The 26766-nt window shown below is 40.0% G+C and overlaps 1 protein-coding gene across 1 annotated transcript in view; it reads left to right on the top strand.

Annotated features, from left to right (window-relative positions):
- VWA8 (von Willebrand factor A domain containing 8) overlaps positions 1-26766 on the top strand; it is a 389692-nt gene that overhangs the window by 322493 nt on the left and 40433 nt on the right. The window contains exon 38 of the mRNA XM_025364717.1: positions 23409-23517. Coding sequence (XP_025220502.1) covers positions 23409-23517 — 109 coding nt within the window. The remainder of the gene's footprint in view (positions 1-23408; positions 23518-26766) is intronic.

The raw sequence follows: 26766 nt of genomic DNA, 5'->3' as shown, positions 1-26766 counted from the left end.
TTTTGAACATAAACAAGTCAGAGATTGGATAGAAGCCCCAGTGTTAGCATTAAGCAACTAAATCACTAGGTAAAACTTTTTAGTGTGTTTTAAAATGGGTAAAAAGCTAGAAGTGGGCATTTTAACTAGCAAGCACGTGATTTTTAAATCACTGAATTTGATCTCCTGTATGTTTCAGCTGATCTACCAACACTCTGAATGATTGCTTTTTCTTGCTGGATTGATATATTTCCCCTCATAGTCTAGCCATCTTTCAGGCTTAAAACATTCAGGTTTATTAAGCAAGGAGAATATCCTTAGAAATGTCATTGCATCTTGGTTTATGTAAGTCTACCAGCAGGAGTATTTTATCACTCCCAGGAGGTGCCTATGAGCTATTTGGGTCTGGCTGCCTGTTAAAACTATTTCTCTTTATTTATGGTCTGTGTAACGTGAGGGAGAGCAGAAGTTGGCTCCTGTGGGCATTCCCTAAGCCTGGACATTGCTTTGCTCCTGCTAAAAACACTGACGTGAATAGACTGTCACAGACTCAAAGGTCACTTTTCCATTTTGTTCATATTGAGAAACACTCTAGATAATTATCTGTCTTTTGTATCTAAGAAGAATAGGAGCCGGGGGAGGGAGTTGTTTCATTTCCTTGAATATTCTTTGCTAGGCTACATAGGGCTCTCTTGAAATGGTAAACTAGAGCAGTGATGTGACCCACATAAAGAGCACGTTGCTTCCAAGCGTGGCCCACCCGTTTGTTATGCTGATGTTTCTGGAAACACTTTGTTCTTTTTTTCCCCCCTCCAACTTTTATTTTAGGTTCCAGGAGTACACGTGCAGGTGAGTTACATAGGTAAATTGCATGTCACTGGGGTTTGGTGTACAGATTATTTTCTCACCCGGGTAGTGAGTGTAGTACCCAACAGGTAGTTTTTTTATCTTCACCCTCCTCCCATCCCCTACTCTCACATAGGCTCCATCATCTGTCATTCCCTTCTTTGTGTCCATGGGTACTCAATGAAACCCTTTGTTCTTACAAAGATGCCTCACTTTATGCCGTGAGAGTCTTCCTCGGTGTGTATAAAGCCAATTTGTATAAATCAGATAACATTTCTTCTTTGACATATTATTTATATAACCATTTCGAAGGTAGCGTTTCTTGAAAGACACACCGTGTAATTCAGCTATGGACTATGGGCTTTGGCCTTTAAGGTGCCTACAGGTTAGCAGGTGGAGAAAGCGTATGTGGATTAAGACTGATGCAGCACAAAGGACAATATGGAAAGGACAGAGAGCTCTGAGCACCCAGATAAATGAAAGCATCTTTTGTTTGGGAAATTCAGGAGCAACTTCTGAGGGGTATCATTTGCAGGATGGCTTTCCCCGTGTTCAAATACTTGCAATTTGTCCAAAATGTGGCTTTAGGTTTCACTGATTTAGCCTCCTTACTTTTTTTTCACATCTATCTAGCACTTAATAATTTCCAAAAAGATGGTTAGGCTCCACAAAACTTTCATTTAAAGGAATGTGTTTAGAAATTTAAAAATTCTTCTGAGCTAAAAAAAAAAAAAAAAAAAAAAAAGGATTTTGGGCCCAATCTCCATAATGACTTTTGTTCAGTCTTCATTTTTTCAAACTTCAAACTACCGTCACCTACATTCTCAGACAATATTCCAGTCTTATGCTTCTCAAAGAAAATAGAAGATACCAGAAGGGAGCTCCTTTGACTTCCCAAGCTCAGTTCTGCAAGCCCATCTGCAGCTGTACCAGCCTCTCCTGTCTCTTTTCAAAGGCCTTTCCTCCCTCCTGTTCAGGCACTGACTCTGTCCTTTGACACCTTTTTCTCTGGGATCACATTTTCTCTGCCTTATGGATTCTTCCCATCAGCATTTAAACATGCTCTAATATTTTTCTGAACCCCACAGATCTCACCTCCTATCACTCTAATTCATGTAATTCTAATCCCTTCTATAATAAAGCCTCATAAAGGGATTATCTACATGCACTGACTACTTTCGGACCTCCATTCACTCACCTCTTATTCCAACAGGGCCCTGCCTCCTCCATCTGCAAAATTGCTCCTGCTGAAGTCACAAGTAACTTCCATGTTCTAAATTCAGAGGGCCCTTTCACTCATCATCTTCTTTAGCCCTGAGTTGCATTAACTTAGCACACTCCCTCTTCATTGAAACCCAGTCTTCTCATGGCTTCCATGATAATCCCAGTCTCCTCTCAGCTTCCCTCTTGTCTGCTTCTTCTCATTCTCCTTCACTGATTCATTTCTCCCCTGAGCCCTTTTCACTCTAAATTCGCATTTCAGGGAACTTCATTCACTTCCATGGTTTCAGGTGGTTGGTAGTTATAAAGTACATTAACAAATAAAATAGTCATAGATATGGTAGGAGTGTACAAAAATTTATAGTAAAAAAATAGAATGAGTTCTCCCTTTCTTCTGCTTTATTTAAAATAATTCTTTAATGCATCATATATATGAATGGTAGTTTACATTTTTTCAAACTGTCTTTACATAGATATAAACAGGTTTCAAGCTGGAAATATCATAAGGGGTTATGTCTGCATGCAACTCCCTTCATTCTGTAGATGCAGACACTGAAATCCAAAGAGATTAAGGATTTTTTTAGAGTCGCACACTGGTTTGTTTCTTATTTGAACCTCACCACTCCATGGGGGTGAATGTACTTACTACTATTTAAGAGAATAGAACACCAAGATTTTGAGGGTTTGAATCTTGTATGAGGTTTCATAGCTCATAAGTGGTAGAACTAGAACTAGAACAAGTCACCTGGTTTCCAGCCCGCTGCCATGCATGATACTGCTTCTTTGCAATTTTAGGGTTTTTGCAGTTAAATTATTTTTACAACTGAGATTGTCTTTAAAAAGACAGAGACAAACACAGCAATAACAACAACTGCATCATGTACTATTACAACATGGCATGATTGTGGGGGAAGAAGATAGGGAGGAAGAGTTTTACATAATAAAAATTCTAAGTATGTATACTTAAAGATTGAGCTGGATTGTTAATTTGTTTGTTTTTTATACATGTGCATACCAATTACTGGTGAATCGGTACCATAATGGTAAACACATTTCTCCCTGATGTTTTTAATAAGGAAGAATACATTTAGCAGTGATAAGTTCTAACTTCTCTGTTTATTGGGATTTTCACACAAATCTTGGTGTGCTCTGATTGGTTTATTCTACTTTGATTTTGCAATGGGTGGGTTTTAAGATGAGCTATTTTGTTATCATAAACCTCAATGAATATGTATCAGGCACGAAGGTTATTCTGGGTGCTGTAACAAGAGCTGTAGGATCACAGACAAGGGGCTCTTTATGGATTAATAAGCTATCACTTCATCACTTCTAACTCAGCACACCCTTCTGCTATTCCTTCTGCCGGAAATCTCTAGCCTCCTGCACTCATTCTTACTCGTTCTTCAAGATTCCTCTTGAACATTACTTCTTCCAGGAAATTTTCTCTGACTCTTCTCCTGACTCCTTGCCTCTGGGGTAGGAGCTCTTCTGGTTTGCTCCACTACCCTATTGTGCTGACCCCTGGCTGGGGATCCCACCTGCTCCCTGCACTAATTACTGAGTGCAGATCCCCTCCCAGTTCTGGCTGAAAACTCCATGAAGTGGAGAACCAGGTCTCACTGGGCTTTGTATCCTCAGCATCTAGCAGAGTGCCTGATTCATAGTCAGGGCTTGTTAAATAAACTACAGGCAGGTATGCAGACTAACCGGTAAGGAAGAAAGGGAGGCACTTAAAACTTTATCTTAATTATGTTAATTACGTATGGACATAGTTTTTAAAATTAAATGTATAAGACTTGTTATGAAAAACAGCTCAGGTGCAAACACTTTCAACTCTTGTTGCTGGTTTATTTTTTGCCCCCATGTCTCTAAATAGCACACTTATGTTTCTTCTATCCATTTTAGCATTGTCGTTTTACTTCAACCATAGACATTCAGGATTGAGCACTCTTTCACTTCCCATCCCTACATATGATACACACTTAATATCTCCCTATTCCTGTTCCCTATCCCAATGTCAGATATGCATTTACCCCAGTAAATTCATAGTAGAATTTTCATTAGACTAGTGTTCAGATTTCACATTATAATAACTAAATAAAATATTATCAATCAGCAGAACCACATAGTGTACTTGAATTACATTTCTGCCAACTGTTCCCCTCATTTTTTTAGGTGAAGAAAACTAAGAGAAGATAAGTCATTTTGGCCAAAACCACTTCACCAGTTAGTGCCAGAACGAGGATCAAAAGTCAGCTTGTAATTCCTGATAAAATGTTTTTTCCATGACATCAAGCTGCCTTTCAAAAAATGTTTTTAACTTTAAAATCTTAGTGAACCAATTTGAAGAAAAGCTAAACTTTAATAAAATCATATAAAAATATTATTTAAACCTAACTTTCCATTTTCTTCAAATTGATCCCTGGCGACTTGTAAACCAAAACTGAAGTAAATTATAGAAGAGTCAAAGGAAAAAAATTAGAGCTAGAATTAATTTAGTCTGTTTTTTTTTTTTTCATTTTGAAGATGAAGAAACTAATGTGCAGAAAGATGAAATGACTTGTCTGGCATCACACAGAGAGTTATGGGCCACATTAGGCTGAAATGCAGGCTTCAACTTTCATCCCAGTGCTGTCTCTGCTGTAAACTCCCACGCTCGCAAACACTGCTGATTCCTCTCAGGCTGTTTCCTTCATTTAAAATGTGTCTCGGCCGGGCGCGGTGGCTCACGCCTGTAATCCCAGCACTTTGGGAGGCCGAGGCGGGCGGATCACGAGGTCAGCAGATCGAGACCATCCTGGCTAACACGGTGAAACCCCGTCTCTACTAAAAAATACAAAAAACTAGCCGGGCGAAGTGGCGGGCGCCTGTGGTCCCAGCTACTCGGGAGGCTGAGGCAGGAGAATGGCGTGAACCCGGGAGGCGGAGCTTGCAGTGAGCTGAGATCCGGCCACCGCACTCCAGCCTGGGCGACAGAGCCAGACTCAGTCTCAAAAAAAATAAATAAATAAATAAAAAAAATAAAATGTGTCTCTTACAGATGCCTATCCTCAAACTCTATCTATGTTAAACTTCTTCATCCCAAAAAATAATGCTAAGACATGACAGAATAAGTCAAAAATTGGGTATAAAGTGTGTTTCTGGAAACCAGGGTTCTGTTAAGCTACCTCACATGACTACAGAACTAGAACATTACACTGCGTTAGGTCTTGGGGTGCAATCATGTAGTAGAGGGAGACAGACATGAAAAAATTCCTAAGTGTCATAAAGAATTATAATAATGCAAGAGAGGATAGTGCAGGCTGTGGAGGACACCAAGGAAGGTCTGGTGCCACCCTACTCACCCTAGTTCAGCCCAAGACCCTGGGTTAATCTAGAGTCTCTTCACATAGTGTTCTTCCCTCTCCCTTCTGTATGATTCTCAGCATTGCCTGGTGACCAAGCCACGGCTCCCATGGCCAAACATATGCAACTTCATGTCTCAGAGTTTGTGCTGCCTAAAGCCCTCAACCTCCCAGGCCTCCCAAGACTGGCACTGCTAAGGGAATTCTCAGATGGGGTACAGAGGGAGATAAGTGGGAAGGGTGTAGGGAGGAGGGAGCCACAGGAAGCAGAGGCAGGGGAACTTATTAGAATGGCATCGGGACTCTAGTCTTTTTAGGAGTAAGAATTTCAGGGTATAAGTGGGAAACAGATTTACATGGTTAAAGAAAATGGAGAACTAACACAAAGGAGGAAATGACCAACCCACCTATGTTCGACTATAGAAACCCCTGATTAATTACAGTGATTACATGAATTGTTTGTGTGTTTCTGATTACCATGCAGCTCAATATCAGTGATACATAATGTAAATATATATCATACAGCTCAGTATCAATGATACATCATGTAAATATATATCAGATCAGCTGTGCCCTGAATTTAATTAGAAAGCTTTAGTGATATTTAGTATTCTTAATTTGTTGCTCACATCATAAGAGCCTTCACAACCTAAAATTAAAAGAATGTTTCAAAAAGTAAAATCCAATGGTATTCTTTTCTCTTACCCCAAAGTTCCTACTTTCTTTCTAACTTGCCCCCATAAGTTCCAGGAGAGCAATTATCAGGCTTCCATATATTATTGGTGGCTTATATACCACTGCGGTCATTCTGTGGCTTTGACACAGCCGCAGTGGCAATGGCCATGCAGTCGTTCATTTAGTCACTAGACATTTCCTGAGCTTCTGTGATGTACCAAGACTGTCCAGGTGCTGAAGATGTTAGGAAGAATAAGATGCAGTCCCTTCCCTCCAGATGTTTACACCTAGAATCCATACCAGCTTATGTATCTAGCCACATCTTCCTACATACCCTGTAGCACTGATTCATTGCAATGCTATTGATCACTGAAATATTTCTTCAAAAAATGTATATGTGTGGATGTATATATACATATGCACCTACATAAATGTACTATCACAAAAGAGTATATTACAACTACTTCACGTATCAAGTTTTCCCATGCTCCAAGTGCTGTTTCGTACTCTGAGCTGATTGGAGCCAGCACAGCAACCTGGAAGTTTCCCTCACACAGTAAGCCTCAAAGCCCAAAACCACAAATGCCCTCAGCTACTGAGTGATGTGTCACCTGATCCTGAGTTGTGTGTGTGCAGTGCAGATTGCTTATTTCTCTATGGCCTTTCCTTATGTCATTATTCTGTATTCTTAGGAATAGTTTTGAACCATAGCGACTGTCAAAAAGTATGTAAAGTGACAGTGCCCGGCCTGCTGGAAGCAAAGGGAGATCGTTATCACTGGGTGTTCCGACATATGTTTCACAGGACCTCCAGGTGCCTTGAGGAAATGGTTGGAAAAACTCAGGGTAAACATCAGTAGGAAATGGATTCACAAGCATTATTGCAGCCTAAGATGGTAAACCAACAGTTGTAGGAAGCATCCTGGGAGAAATGATGGGTGACAGTATAGTGTGACTTGTAGTAACAAAGAAAATGGAAAAAGCAGCAGCCAAGATTTGATGCTGGAAATACCTCTCCAGACGGACAATACCATCATAACCTGTCCATCACTAATTCAGCTAGCATCCCTGTCTCCAGAAAAGAATTCCTCATGCTAAATTCTTTTGCATGTAGGTGCTTCCAAGAATCTTTAGGATCTGGGTCATGTTAAATCCCCCTTTTGCTTCTACCTACGGTCATGGTAAGAATGGCTTTTCTACCTACCCTCCCTTTTCCTGGTACCCTTACCACCTCAGAGAATCCTGTTGGGATGGAAAACAGAATAGCTTTTTTAAATGCCAAACCGGTTTTATATTTTGAGAAAAGCACAATGCTTCGGTATGAGATTGAAGTCACCAGACCAAGAAAGGCCATGAGAGATCATTTTGAGCTTTAATAATGAAGTACATGGCATTAAATGTCTCTTGCCAGGACCACTTTGCATATACCAAAACCAAAGCATTTGCATAGTATTTGCTGTAGTCAAGATTGTTATGCTTTGCTAACTTCTTCCTTGGCTATGGAGGTCTGATGGCTGGGCTTTAATTTACCATAGTGTTGAATGTTAACCTTTTGAAGGCTCTTAAAAGAGGCAAAAATAGAAAGGGTAGACAATGTGAAGACCTGACAGTTTGCCCCGCCCCTGCTGTCTCTCAATCTAATTAGCAGTTGTTCTTGTGTGAGTTTTAATACTGAGTGTGAGTCTGTGAGGAGGCAGCAGCGAGGGTGCATTTCCATGTAGTAAGCCAGTGCTGGGCCAATTGTTTGCAATTTTTCAGCATTTGTTTTTGACACTCACCTACACACAATGATAACATTTGGTTTCCCTTAAAGATTTGTTTATAAGTATAGCATCTTAATCTGTGAATCATCCTCTTGACTTCATCATTCTGCATTCCATATTCCCAGATTTTCCAAAAATCTTCTTCATCTTTAATTCCTACTTGAATTTAAATAGAAGAGAATGAATAAATAAGGTACTCTAAGTAAAATGAGCAGTTGCTTTGGATGAGTTCCTTAAGCCTATGATTTTATTTTGGACAGCCATTCAAACAGCTCTGTTTGGACCAGGAAGTAAGAAGAGAGGTCATCACCTATAGACTCAGAGGTCATGCCAGGGAGTCCATGTAGGGCCCAGTGAGGAGCTCGGCCTGAAACTAAGTGAGCTGAGACCTTGGTAGGGGTCAAAGTCAAACTGCGGGTGAGGCACGATCAGGATTTAAGAACAACCCAGAGCCAACAGGGTTTCCTGCCCCTGTTAGAAGATGGCTCTCCAGGCCGGGCACAGTGACTCATGCCTGTAAGCTCAGCACTTTGGGAGGCTCAGGTGGGAGGATCGCTTGAGCCCAAAGGTTCAAGACCAGCCTGGCCAACATGGTAAAACCCCATCTCTACAAAAAAAACGCAAAAATTAGCTAGGTGTGGTAGCACGTGCCTGTAATCCCAGCTACTCGGGAGACTGAGGTGGGAGGATCACCTGAGCCTGGGAAGTTGAGGCTGCAGTGAGCCATGATCGCACCACTGCACTCCAGCCTGTGTGACAGAGTGAGACTCTGTCTCAAAAAATAAAATTAAATGTAAAGAAGAAGATGGCTCTCTGCTGACCAGTGGCCCCACTGTGTGCCAATTATGGGCTGGCAGACAGAGCTGGAAAGAGTCCCATCAGGCACCCAGATGACACTTTACTGTGGACAACATGGTATGCAGATTAAATTCTTAGTTTCCTGTCACTGACCAGACTCCCATGCTTGCATTCAATACATATTTATTTAGCACCTCTTATGTACAAGGCTATATGTATATACCACTGTTGACAGCTACTACATCAGATAATAAAAGGCAAAGTAAAATATTAATAAACTGACTTTTTTCTCCTTTTATCCCAAGTCTGTAAAATATATAAAGTTTTGCTCATTGTCACTAGACTGGTGTTTTTACTGCATCACAATAGCGCTCACTGAAGAAGGTCATTCCAGTGAGAATGCTCTTTGTCAGAGATTTTATAAACTCAGAAAAATCATAAGGATGTCTATAGGGATGTGCTTCAGAACATCTAGATAGAAGGGGAGGGGGAGTGGCTTTGGTTATAGTTTCAAATGTTTTTAAATGTTTTTCAAGCGTATCACTTATGCTAGAAATCAAAATATTCTTAAGCTTCTACGAGTGTTCAAGCAGAAAGAAGAAGGAGGGCGAGACTGATTTAGGTTGGTATAGAGAGAAGGAGGGTGAGACTGGGTTGGGTTGGTGTGGAGACGTGGACAGTGAGACTGAATTGGGTTGGTGTGGAGAGGTGGAGGGTGAGACTGAGTTGGGCTGGTATGGAGAGGTGGAGGGTGAGACTGAGTTGGGTTGGTGTGGAGAGGTGGAGGGTGAGGCTGAGTTGGGTTGGTGTGGAGAGGTGGAGGGTGAGGCTGAGTTGGGTTGGTGTGGAGAGGTGGAGGGTGAGACTGGGTTGGGTTGGTGTGGAGAGGTGGAGGGTGAGACTGAGTTGGGTTGGTATAGAGTGGTTGGCAAAAGGGTCCAGCTCACAGTCAACAGGGAGGGGCTGATGGTTGATTCAAAGAAGCCCACGAGAAAGGAAAGAAACCCTTGCTATGCCAGAAGACAGGACTTCTGCAGGACAGACCATGGACCATTCATTCTCCTTCTCACCTGTAATATCACAAGTCGCCCTAATAGGCATTTGTCTTTAGGACTAGGGAATAGGCCTCATGTGCCCCTGCCCCATCCCACTACCTCTGCCTCCTTACTGATTCTCAAACTTTCTAACAAAGAAAACAAGGCTTTATTTTTCAGTTAGTTATAAAGGCACTTAAAATAGAAATGCCCACTGAGGTTAATTATTTAGTATGAATGAATATCAGCTACAGTATAATTTGTACATATGAGTGACCAAAAGTCAGATGCTTTTCTGCTTTTTAAGGGTGTTGAGGGATTAAAGAGCGCAGAGGGTCATTGAGTATGTGAAGGCAAATATTACCACCAAGCCAGGGAAGAACTGAAGATAAACTGCATACTTGATGGCTTTGCCAGAGGTTGAAGTTGAAACACATAGAAGCTACCTGTGCAACAAAGGTATTTTTGTCATGCGTTATCATTGTAGAACATACTGGTTATTAATGAAAACTGGGTGGTGCTCAGCCTTTTTTATTGTTGTTATTTAGCCAGCTGACTTCATATGAAAAAACATCATTCCTAGGGAAATATGTGACTTTCATTGTATATATCTATGAAAGAAATTTCTTTTTTCAGGCTACTGTACACTTGTATTACAGTATTGAGAACATAATTACGAGTTATTGATGTTAGCATACCAGGTTAGGGCAGTTGTTTTCTTGGCATGTTTAGAACTAGAAAATCAGGAAATAATTTTTATTGATCTCATAACAAGCGTAAGAATATAGAGCTGAAAAACTGACCACTTGTAATTAAGCTGCTCTGTTCCCTCTAATTTTTAGAGTGCAATACAATGTTATAGCTCTTTACTTGTTTTTCCTTCCATATTTTATTTTAGGTTCAGGGGGCACATGTGCAGGTTTGTTACATGAGTAAGTTGTAGGTCACTGGGATTTGGTGTGCAAATGATTTTGTCACCCAGATAGTGAGCATAGTAGGTAGTTTTTCAGTCTTCATCTCCTAACCTGCACCCTCAACTAGGCCCTGGTGTTTGTTGTCCCCCCGTTTTTTTGTTTTTGTTTTTGTTTTTTGAGACAGAGTCTTGCTGTGTTACCAGACTGGAGTGCAGTGGCACGATCATGGCTCACTGCAACCTCCGCCTCCCGGGTTCAAGTGATTCTCCTCCCTCAGACTCCCGAGTAGCTGGGACTAAAGGCACGCACCACCACATTCAACTAATTTTTGTATTTTTAGTAGAAATGGGGTTTCACCATGTTGGCCAGAATGGTCTCAATCTCTTGACCTCATGATCTGCCTGCCTTGGCCTCCCAAAGTGCTGGGATTACAGGCATGAGTCACTGTGCCCGGCCTGTTATCCCCTTTTTTGTGTCCATGTGTACTCAGTGTTTAGTTCCCACTTATAAGTGAGACATGCACTATTTGAATTTCTATTCCTGCATTAATTTGCTTAGGATAATGGCCTCTAGCTGCATTCATGTTGCTACAAAAAAACGTGATTTTATTCTTTTTTATGGCTGCATAGTATTCCAGGGTGTACATGTACCACATTTTCTTTGTCCAGTCCACTGCTGATGGGTGCCTAGGTTGATTTAATGTCTTTGCTATTGTGGAAAGTGCTACAATGAACATACATGCACATTATAAATGTGTATAAATTTATGTGCATAATTTATATATATGCACTTTATAAATGGGAATATATATAAATTGTTCACATAAATGAACAATTTATGTTCCTTTGGGTATACACCCAATAATGGGATTGCTGGATTGAATGGTAGGTAGTTCTGTCTTAAGATCTTTGAGAAATCTCCAAACTGCTTTCCAGTCCACTGCTGATGGGTGCCTAGGTTGATTTAATGTCTTTGCTATTGTGGAAAGTGCTACAATGAACATACGTGCACATTATAAATGTGTATAAATTTATGTGCATAATTTATATATATGCACTTTATAAATGGGAGTGAACTAATTTACATTCCCACCAGCAGCATATTAGTGTTCCCTTTTCTCTGCTACCTCTCTGGCATCTGTTGTTTTTTTACTTTCTTGTTTTGTTTTGTTTTGTTTTTTGGAAGGAATGAAGGGTTTTACTGAAAATGAAAGTACACTCCACAGCGTGGGCCGGAGCATAGGAGCTCAAAGGCCCTGTTACAGAGTGTTTGTGAGTTTAAATACCCTCTACTTGGGGTACACCCTATGCAAATGAAGAGGATGAAGTTATAAAGTCATTTATCTGGTGTATGCCCTATGGAGAGGGTATTTCTTGTTACAGCTGAAGTGTGAATCGGCCTATGTTCCCTGCTTCCAGGCTCTCTTTTCCTGTGTCATCTCCCCACTTAGAGATGTGATCCTCATAAATCTTTGTGGGAGGGAGAGGGACCGATGGTCTTTTTTTCTGTAACTGCTTCATGCTGACTTGGGGCGTAGTCTCTACCTATTGGGGATCACGGAACTCTCGCCCTGCTCCATCTAGTGGAGGCAGGATAGTTTCTTGATGGCCAGTGGTGGTGTCTTCACCTGGAACTGGCTGGAGCCTTTGTTGCATGATCATCTGAAGCTTGATGGTCTCTCATGGTTCAATGGGTGCACTGTTCCAAAAATGTGGAGGGGTTCAGTTGCAACACCATGAACCCAAAGTTCAAGGTCCCGAAGTTTTGTTGTAGTGTGGATGGCAAGGACAGTCTTTCTCTGATGTTTCCAGAAGATTCAAACCATAAAAAGCTTTGTTTACCCTTTTGCCAGCATGCCAGGCTTCTAGGTTCTCTCTCCCTAAGCAGCCCTAGCGAACCTGCTTGACTCTTCCTCCTGGCTGGTTCACCAAAATATGTTAACAGTGGAGGGTGTCCAGGTTATTGGCATCTTGAACAAAGAATTGGACAAAATGCACAAACAAAGCGGGGAAGGAATGAGGGGTTTTATTGAAAATGAAAGTACACACTACAGTCTGGGAGCGGGCCTGAGCATAGGGGCTCAAAGGCCACTTTTTGACTTTTTGATGATGGCCATTCTGACTGGTGTGAGATGTTGTCTCATTGTGGTTTTGATTTGCATTTCTCTAATAATTAGTGATATAGAACATTTTTTCATATGCTTTGTGGCCACGTGTATGTCTTCTTTTGAGAAGTGTCTCTTTACTCATTTTTTAATGGGTTTTTTTTTGCTTGTTGATTCATTTAAGTTTCTTGTAGATTCTGGATATTAGATCTTTATTGGATGCATAGTTTGCAAATATTTTCTGCTGTTCCACAGGTTGTCTCTTTACCCTGTTGATAGTTTCTTTTGCTGTGAAGAAACTCTTTAATTAGGTTCCACTTACCAATTTTTGTTTTTGCTGCAATTGCTTTTGGAGTCCTAGTCATGAAATCTTTGCCAAGGCCTATGTCCAGAGTGGTATTTCCTAGATTTTTGTCTAGGGTTTTTATAGTTTTAGGTTTTATGTTTAAGTCTTTAATCTATCTTGAATTGATTTTTGTATGTGATGAAAGGTAGGGATCCAGTTTCAATCTTCTGCATATGGCTAGCCAGTTATTCCAGCACCATTTATTGAATAGGGAATCCTTTCCCCATTTCGTGTTGTGGTTGGCTTTGTTGAAGATCAGATGGTTGTAGGTGTGCAGCTTTACTTTGGGGTTTGTTAACATGCTCCATTGATGTATGCATCTGTTTTTATACCAATACCGTGCTGTTTTGGTTACTGTAGCCTTGTACTGTAGTTTGGAGTCGGGTAGTGTGATCCCTATGGGTTTGTTCTTTTTGCTTAGGATTGTTTTGGCTATTTGGCTCTTTTTTGGTTCCTTATGAATTTTAAAAGAGCCTTTTCTAATTCTGTGAAAAAATGACATTGGTAGTTTGATAGGAATAGCAGTGAATCTGTAAATTACTTTGGGCAGCATAGCCATTTTAACAATATTGATTCTTCCTATCCATTAGCATGGAATGTTTTTCCATTTGTTTGTGTCATCTCTGATTTATGAGTATTTGATTTGTGTGTGTTTGTGTCATCTTTCAGCAGTGTTTGTAATTCTCGTTGTAGAGATCTTTCACCTCCCTGGTTAATTATATTCCTAGGTATTGTACTCTTTTTGTGGCTATTGTGAATGGGATTGCATTCTCGATTTGGCTGTCAGCTTGGACATTATTGATGTATAGAAATGTTGCTGATGTTTGTACATTGATTTTGTATCCTGAAACTTTACTGAAGTTGTTTATCAGTTCTGGGAGCCTTTGGGCAGAGATTACAGGGTTTTCTAGGTATAGAATCATATCATTGGAGAAGAGAGATATTTGCTTTCTGTCTTCCTATTTGGATGCCTTTTACTTCTTCATCTTGCCTGATTGCTCTGACTAGGACTTCCAGTGCTATGTGGAATGGGAGTAATGAGAGGGCATCCTTGTCTTGTTTCGATTCTCAAAGAGAATGCTTTCAGCCTTTGCCCATTCAGTATGATGTTGGCTGTGGGTTTGTCATACATGGCTCTTATTATTTTGAGGTGTTTCTTTAATGCCTAGTTTGTTGAGGGTTTTAACATGAAGGGATGTTGAATTTTATTGAAAGCCTTTCCTGCATCTATTGAGATGATCATGTGGTTTTTGTTTTTAATTCTGTTTATGTTAATCATAAATTATTTTTTTTTTTTTTTTTTTTTTTTTTTGAGACGGAGTCTCGCTCTGTCGCCCAGGCTGGAGTGCAGTGGCCGGATCTCAGCTCACTGCAAGCTCCGCCTCCTGGGTCTACACCATTCTCCTGCCTCAGCCTCCCCAGTAGCTGGGACTACAGGCGCCCGCCACCTCGCCCGGCTAGCTTTTTGTATTTTTTTAGTAGAGACAGGGTTTCACTGTGTTAGCCAGGCTAGTCTCGATCTCCTGACCTCGTGATCCGCCCGTCTCGGCCTCCCAAAGTGCTGGGATTACAGGCTTGAGCCACCGCGCCCGGCCAATCATAAATATTAATCACATTTATTGATTTGTGTATGTTGAACCAGCCTTGCATCCCAGGATTAAAGCCTACTTGATTGTGATAGATTTGCTTTTCGATGTGCTGCTGGATTCGATTTGCTAGTATTTTGTTGAGGATTTTTGCATCTATGTTCGTCAGGGATATTGGCCTGAGGTTTTCTTTTTTCATTGTGTCTCTACCAGGTTTTGATATCACAATGATGCTAGCTGCATAGATTGAGTTAGGGAGAAGCCTCCTCCTAGATTTTTTGAGAATCATTTCAGTAGGATTGGTTCCAGCTCTTCTTTACACATTTGGCATAATTCAGCTGTGAATCCTTCTGGTCCAAGGCTTTTTGTAGTTGGTAGGTTTTTTATTACTGATTCAATTTCTGAACATGTTATTGGTCTGTTCAGGTATTCAGTTTCTTCCTGGTTCAATCTTATGAGGTTGTATGTTTCTAAGAATTTATCCATTTCTTCTAGGTTTTCTAGTTTGTATGCAGAGAGGTGTTCATGATAGTCTCTGAGTGGTTTTTTGTATTTCTCTGGGATTGGTGGTAATGTCACCTTTGTCATTTCTGATTGTATTTATTTGGATCTTCTCTCTTATTTCCTTATTGATCTAGCTAGCCATCTATCAATCTTATTTTATTCCTGTGAAAGAAATTTCTAACCTGTGGGTACAATAACCTCAGACAATATTTTGTTTTAGGCAGATATATTCAGAATCTTATCATAGCCTGTATCATCTTGTGCATTCCCCTGTATGCAATATCCTTCTAGAAGCAAAGATCCTGGGTCAGAAATCTCTGTATCCCACCTGAGTACTAGATGCACCACACACATACACAGGTATGTTTGCATAAAAGTATAAGTGAATGAATATATTCAGTTGCCTGCTAATCAATCAAGAAGAGAGTAGGCAACTGTAATAATTAGGATTTCTGTGCTGATGTTGTTATGGTATTTTTAATGTCAGAAAATTCAAAGCATGTCTTGTTAGAAGTAGGACATCCTCAGGAAGATCAAGACAGTAGCTTCTGCCCTGCTGCCTCTCGTTCATCCTTTAATACGTGAATCAGTTAGTTTGCATGCAGTTGACTCCAAGTAGCAGAAAACCCAAATAACAATGGCTTAACTGTAAGAACGTGTATTATTTACTTATGTAGGAGATTAGAGGCAAGTGACTTCATGGCTGGTTCAGCAGCTCAACAATGTCATTGGGGCATAGACTCTTCCAGCCTTCCAATCTGCCATCCTCTTGTTAACACATGGTCACCATGTGGATGCTACAGCTCTATGCATCATATTCTCACTCAACTGTGTCCCAAGGCAGGAAGTGGGTGTATGTATGTGTGTGTGTGTGTGTGTGTGTTGGAGGGGACGAGAGAGCAGTGCATCCAGGACAGTGAGAAGCTCTTCTCACAACCATCTTTTCTTTTACCTGGGAAGGCTTCCTAGAAGCCTCCTGGCAAACTTTCTCTCACATCTCAGGCCACATGGCTTCCCCTGCACCAGTCACTGGCTAAGGGGAATGGGATTATTGTGCTTAATTCCTGCCAAGTATGATATATCTGACTTCTGTTTAAAAGGAAAAAAGAGGGAATGAACGTGAGGTAGGCAACTAGAAATGTCTGCTTTGCCACACCTAGTCTCCAGCTGTGTTGTCCAGTCATACCTCCAAAAGCTCACTTTTCTTCCAGGATTATATTCTGGCTATTTTTATCATTTTATTGATGGTTTTTAAAAGTCATGAACTCAAGGAGGAGACTAAAATATATGGGCCTTGCCCAGAATTACAGGGCTTCAGTGAGTCATGTCCCTTCCCTGTGCTGGCTTTACTCCGGAACGTTTTTATGAGATGTAATTTACAAGATCCATGTTTTTTCCATTTTAATTGACATATAAGAGGATAATGATTCTTACGATTATAGCACACTTACCTTTAGAAAAGCAGATTGTGTCAGCTGTGAGAAACACATCAAGGGGCTCAGCATTGGGTTGCATCGAAAGTTATAAGGGGCCATAATATTTTCTTTTTGGGGGAAATTTTTGATCCCGTTAAGTGAATTCAGTAGTGTTTATTTCAGTACTTGGAATTACTTACTTGAGCATTTTCTAAATGAAACCAGCTCTCAAAGGAAGTACATTTCAAATGCTTTTCAACACGTACATGAAAGCAAACAGCAGCTTATCAATTTTCTGAATGACTAGTGGCTGTCTAGCACATGGCTGTCCCCAGAAACAAAATTCCTCAAATGATAAGCCTCCCCGAGTGTATGTTCCAGTTTCTTTCTGTCCTGGGTTGGACTGTCCTAGAATTCCTGACTTGCATCTTTTATGAATCATTGTCAATTGATGTAAGAGATGTCCTAAAATGGCTTTGAAAACTTCTTGACATATATACTCCTCCATCAACCTAAAGAAATATACTCCTGTGAGTGAGTGGCATTCATAAAATGACACAAGATTAGATAAGCTTTCTAAATGCCTTGCTTCTAATTAAACATCCCTGGAATTGTATGATGTACATTTCCCTAGAGCATATCAGGTTTTGGCTGATGTTTGTTTTTGTCAAGAATTTGTCGATTTTGAAACATCCCTGGGCTCCCATTTGGGGTTGGTGTGGAACTGCCTTGTGTTGGCAATGTGTACAGCCCCATTTCCCAGCAGATGGCCTGGCAAGACACACATGTGGCAAAGAACATGCCAGTTCCTTTCTGCCCAGAAATTTTATCGCCTGTCTTTTGCCTCCCTGATGGCCATTACAGGTTTCTTTGCAACTTCAAAAGCATAGTTTTGAAGGTAACTGAGGGAGGCTACTTGAGGGGCCTTTTCTTTTACCTTGTGCCTTCATTTGTAGTACTGATTCTTAAAGACTGTTTTTACAGCAGAATAACTGGATTGTGTGAAATGTCTTAGGGTGATAATATTTGATGAAAGTAAAGTTAGAAGACATGTAGGAATTTGCCTTTCATACCTCTTCTGGTTTCTTAAAATTTATTTTTAACAGTGTACCAGAATACACACACACGCCCCACAAAGTGAGGAATGGTGTTCAGAATGGTTCTTCCAATTTTTAGACTATTTTTGGAACTTCTCTTTTAGAATTAGCCTATAGAAGAGTCTTAACACTTATAAGCAAACTACAGATGCTCCTTGACTTCCGATGGGCTTACATCCCAATAAACCCATCATAAATTAGAAATATGGTAAGCTGAAAATGTATTTAATACACCAAACCTACCAAACTTCATTGCTTAGCCTAGCCTATCTTAAACATGCTCGGAGCACTTACATTAGCCTACAGTTGAACAAAATCATCTAACATAAAGCCTATTTTACAATAAAGTGTTGAATATCTCATATAACTTATTAAATATACTAAAAGTGAAAAGCAAAATGGTTGTATGTGTAATTGAAATATAATTTCTATTGAATGTGTGTATTGCTTTCATCCCATTGTAAAGTTGAAAAGTTATAAGTCAAACCATTGTAAATGAGAAGCTGTCAGTTGTCTCATTATTGTATAATTGTACCTGGTTTTGATGAAAACCCTACTTTGATCACCTTATTTACCAGATTTGAAATCATTGAATCAGTCACAGCACGTCAATGCTGGGTGTAATGGTATAAATAGTTTAACCCCTTGGTTTCTGATGCGAAAGTGATGGTCCGGAGAACTTACTTGACTTGCCGAAGTTTACCAGCAGGTTAGCAAATAGCTTCCAACAGAAATCAACTCTAAGTAGCATTTGACTATTTATTAAAAATCAAATGTTTTTAAAGAATACATAAATGTCACTATGAAAGATATTAAAAACCAGCCATAGATTCTGAAGATCCTTCTGAAAGCAGCCCAGAAGTCCCTGGGGCTGTGGCAGGACTATTGTAAAACTTGTGTCTTTCATTCAAAGCAGTGTGTGGAGGGAAATTTACAGCACTAAATGCCCACAAGAGAAAGCAGGAAAGATCTAAAATCGACACCCTAACATCACAATTAAAAGAACTAGAGAAGCAAGAGCAAACACATTCAAAAGCTAGCAGAAGGCAACAAATAACTAAGATTAGAGCAGAAGTGAAGGATATAGAGACACAAAAAATCCTTCAAAAAATTAATCAATCCAGGAGCTGATTTTTTGAAAATGTCAACAAAATTGATAGACTGCTATTAAGACTAATAAAGAAAAGAGAGAAGAATCAAATACATGCAATAAAAAATGATAAAGGGGATATCACCACCGACCCCACAGAAATACAAACTACCATCAGAGAATACTGTAAACACCTCTATGCAAATAAACTAGAAAATCTAGAAGAAATAGATAAATTCCTGGACACATGCACCCTCCCAAGACTAAACCAGGAAGACGTTTAATCCCTGAATAGACCAATAACAGGCTCTGAAATTGAGGCAATAATTAATAGCCTACCAACCAAAAAAAAGTCCAGGACCAGACAGATTCACAGCTAATTCTACCAGAGGTACAAAGAGGAGCTGGTATCATTCCTTCTGAAACTATTCCATTAATAGAAAAAGAGAGAATCCTCCCTAACTCATTTTATGAGGCCAGCATCATCCTGATACCAAAGCCTGGCAGAGACACAACAAAAAAAAGAGAATTTAAGACCAATATCCCTGACGAACATCGATGCGAAAATCCTCAATAAAATACTGGCAAACTGAAACCAGCAGCACATCAAAAAGTTTATCCACCACAATCAAGTTGGCTTCATTCCTGGGATGCAAGGCTGGTTCAACATATGGAAATCAATAAACATAATCCATCACATAAACAGAACCAAAGACAAAAATCACATGATTATCTCAATAGATGCAGAAAAGGCCTTCAACAAAATTCAACAGCCCTTCATATAAAAAATCTCCATAAACTAGGTATTGATGGAACGGATCTCAAAATAATAAGAGCTATTTATGACAAACCCACAGTCAATATCATACTGAATGGGCAAAAACTGGAAGCATTCCCTTTGAAAACTGGCACAAGACAGGGATGCCCTCTCTCACCACTCCTATTCAACATAGTGTTGGAAGTTCTGGCCAAGGCAATCAGACAAGAGAAAGAAATAAAGGGTATTCAATTAGGAAAAGAAGAAGTCAAATTGTCCCTGTTTGCAGATGACATGATTGTATATTTAGAAAACCCCATCGTCTCAGCCCAAAATCTCCTTAAGCTGATAAACAACTTCAGCAAAGTCTCAGGATACAAAATCAATGTGCAAAACTCACAACCAGTCCTATACACCAATAACAGACAGAGAGCCAAATCATGAGTGAACTCCCATTCACAATTACTACAAAGAAAATAAAATACCTAGGAATCCAGCTTACAAGGGATGTGAAAGACCTCTTCAAGGAGAACTACAAACCACTGCTCAATGAAATAAAAGAGGACACAAACAAATGGAAGAACTTTCTATGCTCATGGACAGGAAGAATCAATATCATGAAAATGGCCATACTGCCCAAGGTAATTTATCAATTCAATGCCATCCCCATCAAGCTACCAATGACTTTCTTCACAGAATTGAAAAAAACACTACTTTAAAGTTCATATGGAACCAAAAAAGAGCCCACATTGCCAAGACAATGCTAAGCTGGAGGCATCATGCTACCTGACTTCCAACTATACTACAAGGCTACAGTAACCAAAACAGCATGGTACTGGTACCAAAACAGAGATATAGACCAATGGAACAGAACAGAGGCCTCAGCAATAACACCACACATCTACAGCCATCTGATCTTTAACAAACCTGAGAAAAACAAGAAATGGGGAAAGGATTCCCTATTTCATAAATGGTGCTGGGAAAACTGGCTAGCCATGTGTAGAAAGCTGAAACTGGATCCCTTCCTTACACCTTATACAAAAATTAATTCAAGATGGATTAAAGACTTAAATGTTAGACCTAAAATCATAAAAGCCCTAGAAGAAAAGCTAGGCAATACCATTCAGGACATAGGCATAAGCAAGGACTTCATGACTAAAACACCAAAAGCAATGGCAACAAAAGCCAAAATAGACAAATGGTTCTAAATAAACTAAAGAGCTTCTGTACAGCAAAAGAAACTACTATCAGAGTGAACAGGCAACCTAAGGAATGGGAGAAAATTTTTACAATCTACCCATCTGACAAAGGGCTAATATCCAGAATCCACAAATAACTTAAATTTACAAGAAAAAATCAAACAATCCCATCAAAAAGTGGGCAAAGGATATGAACAGACACTTTTCAAAAGAAGACATTTATGCAGCCAACAGACACTTGAAATAATGCTCATCGTCACTGGTCATCAGAGAAATGCAAATCAAAACCACAATGAGATACCATCTCACACCAGTTAAAATGGCAATCATTAAAAAGTCAGGAAACAATATGCTGGAGAGAAGTGGAGAAATAGGAACGTTTTTACACTGTTGGTGGGAGTGTAAACTAGTTCAACCATTGTGGAAGACAGTGTGGCAATTCCTCAAGGATCTAGTACTAGAAATACTGTTTGACCCAGCCATCCCATTACTGGATATATACCCAAAGGATTATAAATCATGCTACTGTAAAGACACATGCACACGTATGTTTATTGCAGCACTATTCACAATAGCAAAGACTTGGAACCAACCCAAATGTCCATCAATAATAGACTGGATAAAGAAAATGTGGCACATATACACCATGGAATACTATGCAGCCTTAAAAAAGGATGAATTCATGTCCTTTGCAGGGACATGGATGAAGCTAGAAACCATCATTCTGAGCAAACTATTGCAAGGATAGAAAACCAAACACCACATGTTCTCACTCACAGGTGGGAATTGAACAGTGAGAACACTAGGACACAGGGTGGGAAACATCACACACTGTGGCCTGTCGTGGGGTGGGGGCTTGGGGAGGGATAGCATTAGGATAAATACCTAACATAAATGACGAATTAATGAGTGCAGCAAAGCAGCATGGCATATGTATACTATATGTAACAAACCTGCACATTGTGCACATGTACCCTAGAACTTAAAATATAAAAAAAAAAAAAGAAATAAAAAATAAATTGTGTCTTTGTGTTTAAAAATAAAATATCTTCTTCTTATATTACAAAAAAAATGTATCTTGGCACAGTGGCTCATGCCTGTAATCCCAGCACTTTGGGAGGCCGAGGCGGGTGGATCACTTGAGGTCAGGAGTTCAAGACCAGCCTGGCCCACATGGTGAAACCCCGTTTCTACTAAAAATAAAAAAAATTAGCTGGGCGTGGTGGCAGGTGCCTGTAATCCCAGCTACTTGGGAGGCTGAGGTCGGAGACTTGCTTGAACCTGGGAGGCAGAGGTTGCAGTGAGCCAAGATCCCACCACCGCACTCTAGATTGGGAGTTTATCTTGCTTGTTTAAGAAAACAGGAGGAAAAATTATTTTCACCCATTTTTAAAGCATGATTATGTGTGTGGAATTTATATCAGTTGTCATGTCTGCCTGCTAAATTTTCTTGGAGTATGCTGAAGTTTTGGCAAAAATTTTGTTGGTGCTGCCAAAGCTATTTGCAGAAAAGCCCAGCTAATTAAAATCCCTACGATGTCATAACACTTGAAATGAACCAACTTGGACATAAGACAATAGAGGTTATGTTGATTTTATTCTTAATGGCCATTTTATTTGCAAAGACCTCAAATTACCTACCTAACTGCATTAATCCCAACATCAAGAATGAAAAACCCAGGTACCAACATGGCATGGTTAACTCTAAAGACCCACTTCAGGCCCATTTATTTGTAAGCTCTGTTGTTCCACTGTAAGCAGTTTGAGGGCAGGAACCAATCCTCCATGGCGTAGGCCCCATGGTATCTCACAGAATGTCCCATCAGTACATTTTCTGTGAGTCTTATTTGAACAAATGAATGAGAATTTGATCTTGTCTTCTAGGAAATCATTACATCTGAGAGCAGGCTCATAGTGTGCATAAAATGTGAATGCTTTGTTTTCTTTTTATTGTGGAGTAGTATCTACTGAACTGACTACTAGGATTGAAATTTCTGTGTGATTATCACTCCTTTTGGTGACACTGTACTGAATGAAAGAGGAAGAAATGAACTTCAGGCTCTCACAGAAGAAGGCTAAAGTACTACTTATTCTGTTTGAATTGCAGGAATCATAAATCTAGTTTTACAATAAAGATGAATTAGGAAAGCTACAAAATACCATAATAAAAATTGAAGTGGGTCCAAAAAATAAATAAGCAGTTTTTAGTGTATAACATAAATCTATCACTAAGGCATACATACATAACTTTTTGTTTTTCTTTTCCATATATTTTATGTAAAATGGCACTTCTCAGAGTAATGGGATTTCTTTGAAAATAGAATGGATAAATGTGTGTATAATGACTCAGCTGGATCAGCTAGGTGGTGATCCTTTTAAACCACTGGCAAAATACCCCTCTCCAGTGAGATCCATTTTCCCTGCATCTGGTAAGTCTCAAGCCCTGGTAAATGCTCACAGCTTGGTTTGCACCAGAAACATTCTGTAGCTATAATGCAGTCCAGCTCCTTTACTTTTCTTTGAGTTTTTTAAAAAAATTAGTTCTCTTTCCCAACTAGATGGATGTTGGAATCCATCTGATGGAATTTTTGCCAAATACTCACAGCATTTATCAAGTCCATTGACCTGAGGTTATGTGATAAGTTAAGGACTTAGGAGAAAAATTTTTTTTTTTCTGTCATGCAGTTCCTGATGTTTGTCACAGGATAGTAAACATGTCTCCATTCTTCATTTTTAGATAACCATCAACAGAGACAGTGGTGAAGATGTAAGCTCCCCCAAACACGGGAAGGAGGACCCAGACAACATGCCTCATGTGGGCGGCAACACTTGGGCTGGCGGAACAGGTTGGTGGCACAAGCATTGTCCTGAGTCAGCCTTCCCGAGGTTTCCCAAGCCCATTAGGCCAGCACAGCGCCCCTGAGAAGACTCAGAGACCGGCTTGCTTTCTCAGCCTCCCTTATTACTCAGTTGGATTGTCGTCTTGCCCTCTACCCCAGCATGACATGAAGGCATGCGAAGAGCCTGGCATTTGGAGTCCCACAGGCTCTGCCACCCTGTGACCTAAGAACATGCTGACCCTCCTGGAGCTGCTTCATCAGTCAAAGGGGGATAGTGTGAACCACCTTAAGTTGTGGTGAGGATTAAATGAGATTACAATTGTTAAGCACTGAGCACGATGCCTGGCATAAAGAATATTTTCACTAAAGTGTTAATCCCTTCTTTCAAATTCCATGACCTTGGGATCATGCCAGAAATCCACAGTAAATTCTTTCTTGAGCAACTGACTTTGAAAAGAAATGGTCCTTGTCTTCCACGTCTTAGAAGTATGTTGAGGGTGCAAGATTTCGAGATAAGGCTGGTTGCAGTCTAAACCGATGGCCGACTCCTTCCTCTTGGCTGCCCAACTAGGGCATTGTTCCCAGGACTGCCGTCTTCCTTTTTCCTCTGCGGCAGCTGGAGCAGACACATCTGCGAGGCCACAGGAATAGGGCCAGACTGTGTGCGCACTGTCTGAGCTTATCTCACCGTGAGGAGTGCTGGCAGGAGCTCTGTACTTCACCTTCCTTGGGATGGTCTGTGCCTCTTGGCCTTGACAGCCTCGGGAGGAAATGGGTTTCTCTGCTGAGACAATGTGCTATCAAATAGGCCTGTGGACTTCTTGTCTACTCTGTTTATTCATCAAGCATCAGCTTTAAAGTAAGGCTATTTTAAGAAATGTCCTTTGATCTGGAAGTTAGTGTCAAGCCAACAAGATTTAATCCATATGGAATGCATTGTGGAACGAGCCAGCCAGATGTGGTTTCCCAGCAGTGGACTACTCTGGGGGAGAAGTTCCTATTTGTTACCAAACTTGAATTTACTAGCTCACGTGTCTGTCCAGATTGAGGCTACATTTGTTTCACCTGGCTTTTAGTTTTCAATTGATCAAGGCTCCTTGGCTTCAATTGCTCTTTTTCTCTCTGCCATTCTTTTCCCTCAGAATTCTTTTCTTTGAAGTGAGCTCTGGCCCAACAAGTCATCTGATTCCCTTTCTTCATCAGTGCTCCTCCCTTGCCCACCCTCCCCATTATCTTCTAAACGGGTTTGGAATGTCCAGCTTAGCTTTAAGACTATGCCCTGCAGTCTTAGAAGCTCTGGGAAGCATTTTCATTGAAATAGTACAAATTAAAGGCTCTGGGAAGTGGAGATCATGAAGAGCACCACCTGCTCCACCCCAGTGCAACTTTCCCCGGGGCCCTGTGACTCATGTGGCCAGTCACTCACACCAGCTTCTGATGTTTCCACCACTTTCTCCCTTTCACCAGAATGATAACATCTCAGCACCTAGGAAACTTTCAGCTCAAATTCATGATCCACCCATACTCAGGATACCCTGCTGTAGGAAAGGAGTTAGATCCCAGAAACACCTTTTCCTCCTAGAGCTCATTGTCACTGTCCAGTTACTGCACCCCTCCGCCTATTGGCTGGCCATGAGTAAGAAATGGGAGTCACACACATCCCAGAAGGAATTTTCCACCACCCATTTCTAAATGAAAGTGAAATATGTTCCAATCAAAAGATTAGAGTAGTGTAATTAATAGGCAGTTCTCATAGTATTTCCCAAAAAGAAATGACCTAACTGGACTTTCAAAAGGGGAGCAGTTCATATTGAGTTCTTGGTTTTAGTTTTATTAGACCAGTTAAAGCTCAGTGGTGACGTGGGGGTGGGGGTGGGGGTGGTGATGGTGAAAGAAAAATGTAACATAATTTACCCAAAGTCTAAAAGCCTTCAAATTTTCCACTTTATGAAACTAGAAATTGCCTAATTCTGCATAACTAGGCTTTGTTTTATAATAGTAAAAGCAGTCCGTTATATACCTTTTATTATGTGCCAGATATTGCTGTAAGCATTTTAGCTTCATGACAATCCCATGAAGGAAATAATATTAGTATCCCCACTTTATAGAGAGGAGCCTGAGACACTGAGAAGTTAAGTAATTCCCCAAAGATAAATGACTGGTGGGTTGGAACCAGGATTCAAACCCAAGCAGTCTGGTTTAACTATATCATAACATACAATAGCAGCATATTATAATATACTATACTGTACTATACTGCCCCTCCAATATTGGATTCTCTTCTAAGTTCTCAAGTTACATGTGAATAAACAAAAGAAACGAGTTACTAGTATTCTAATCTACCCCTAAATAGGGGTAACAAGCTTATAGCCCAAAGGCCAAATCTAGCCAACAGATGTATTTTTTTCCTCTGGTCCATGTAGTGTTTTAAAATAATTTCAATTTGGATGTATTTAGTTAGTCCTCTCTAAGTTAGTCAATGTCCCCACAACTTTTTATCATATGACCTACCTGGCCTTACAGGCATTTACAACATGACAGTTCATACAATGTTATGTTATAAAATGTAATATGTATATGTAATATGTATTATGTGAACTTGAGTGTCTATTGAAAGACTGTTCTAAAGCTGGTGGTGTTTACATTATATACTGTTCAAACCAAAAGTCAAAGTGGGTGTAATAATTGGCTTCTAATCTTGGCTAAGCCAGTGATATCAGGTCATGAATATTTAGCCTCTCTGTGCATTATTTTTATAACTTGCAAAGCAGAAAAAAACAGTATTTATAGCCTGACTGTCCAGGTATTTTAAGGAAAACTAAGGTAATACCTGAGGGAAGGGAACAGTTGTTCATTTAATTAGCAAATATATACTAAGTATCTTTTGATATTCAAACCACTCTTATAGGTGCAGTAGTACAAAAATAAATAAAATATCTCATCTATCATATAGTTAGTGAGAAAAATAAATATGAAATAGTACACAAGAGTATGAATCCCTATGAGGTAGCAGCATTAGCTAAGGTGTCGTAGAAGTTGGAGTAAGCTTTGATATATAGGTAGTATTTGAACAGATGGGAAAAAGGAAAAACATCCTAAACAAGAGAATACATCTTTTTCCAGAAGAAGGTAATTTGACTGTTTAATTACGAGTTAAGTACAGTTAATATCCTCCACAAGCCTGTCCTAAAACCATGACCCAACTTTTGTTCGGTGGTCAAGTTCAGATTTATCATCCGAATTTCCATATTTTCC

Source organism: Theropithecus gelada, chromosome 17, assembly GCF_003255815.1.
Source record: "Theropithecus gelada isolate Dixy chromosome 17, Tgel_1.0, whole genome shotgun sequence".
In the NCBI taxonomy this organism is placed as follows: Eukaryota; Metazoa; Chordata; class Mammalia; order Primates; family Cercopithecidae; genus Theropithecus; species Theropithecus gelada.
Note: the sequence above shows the minus strand (reverse complement) of the source record. Positions and strands in the feature narration are given on the sequence as shown.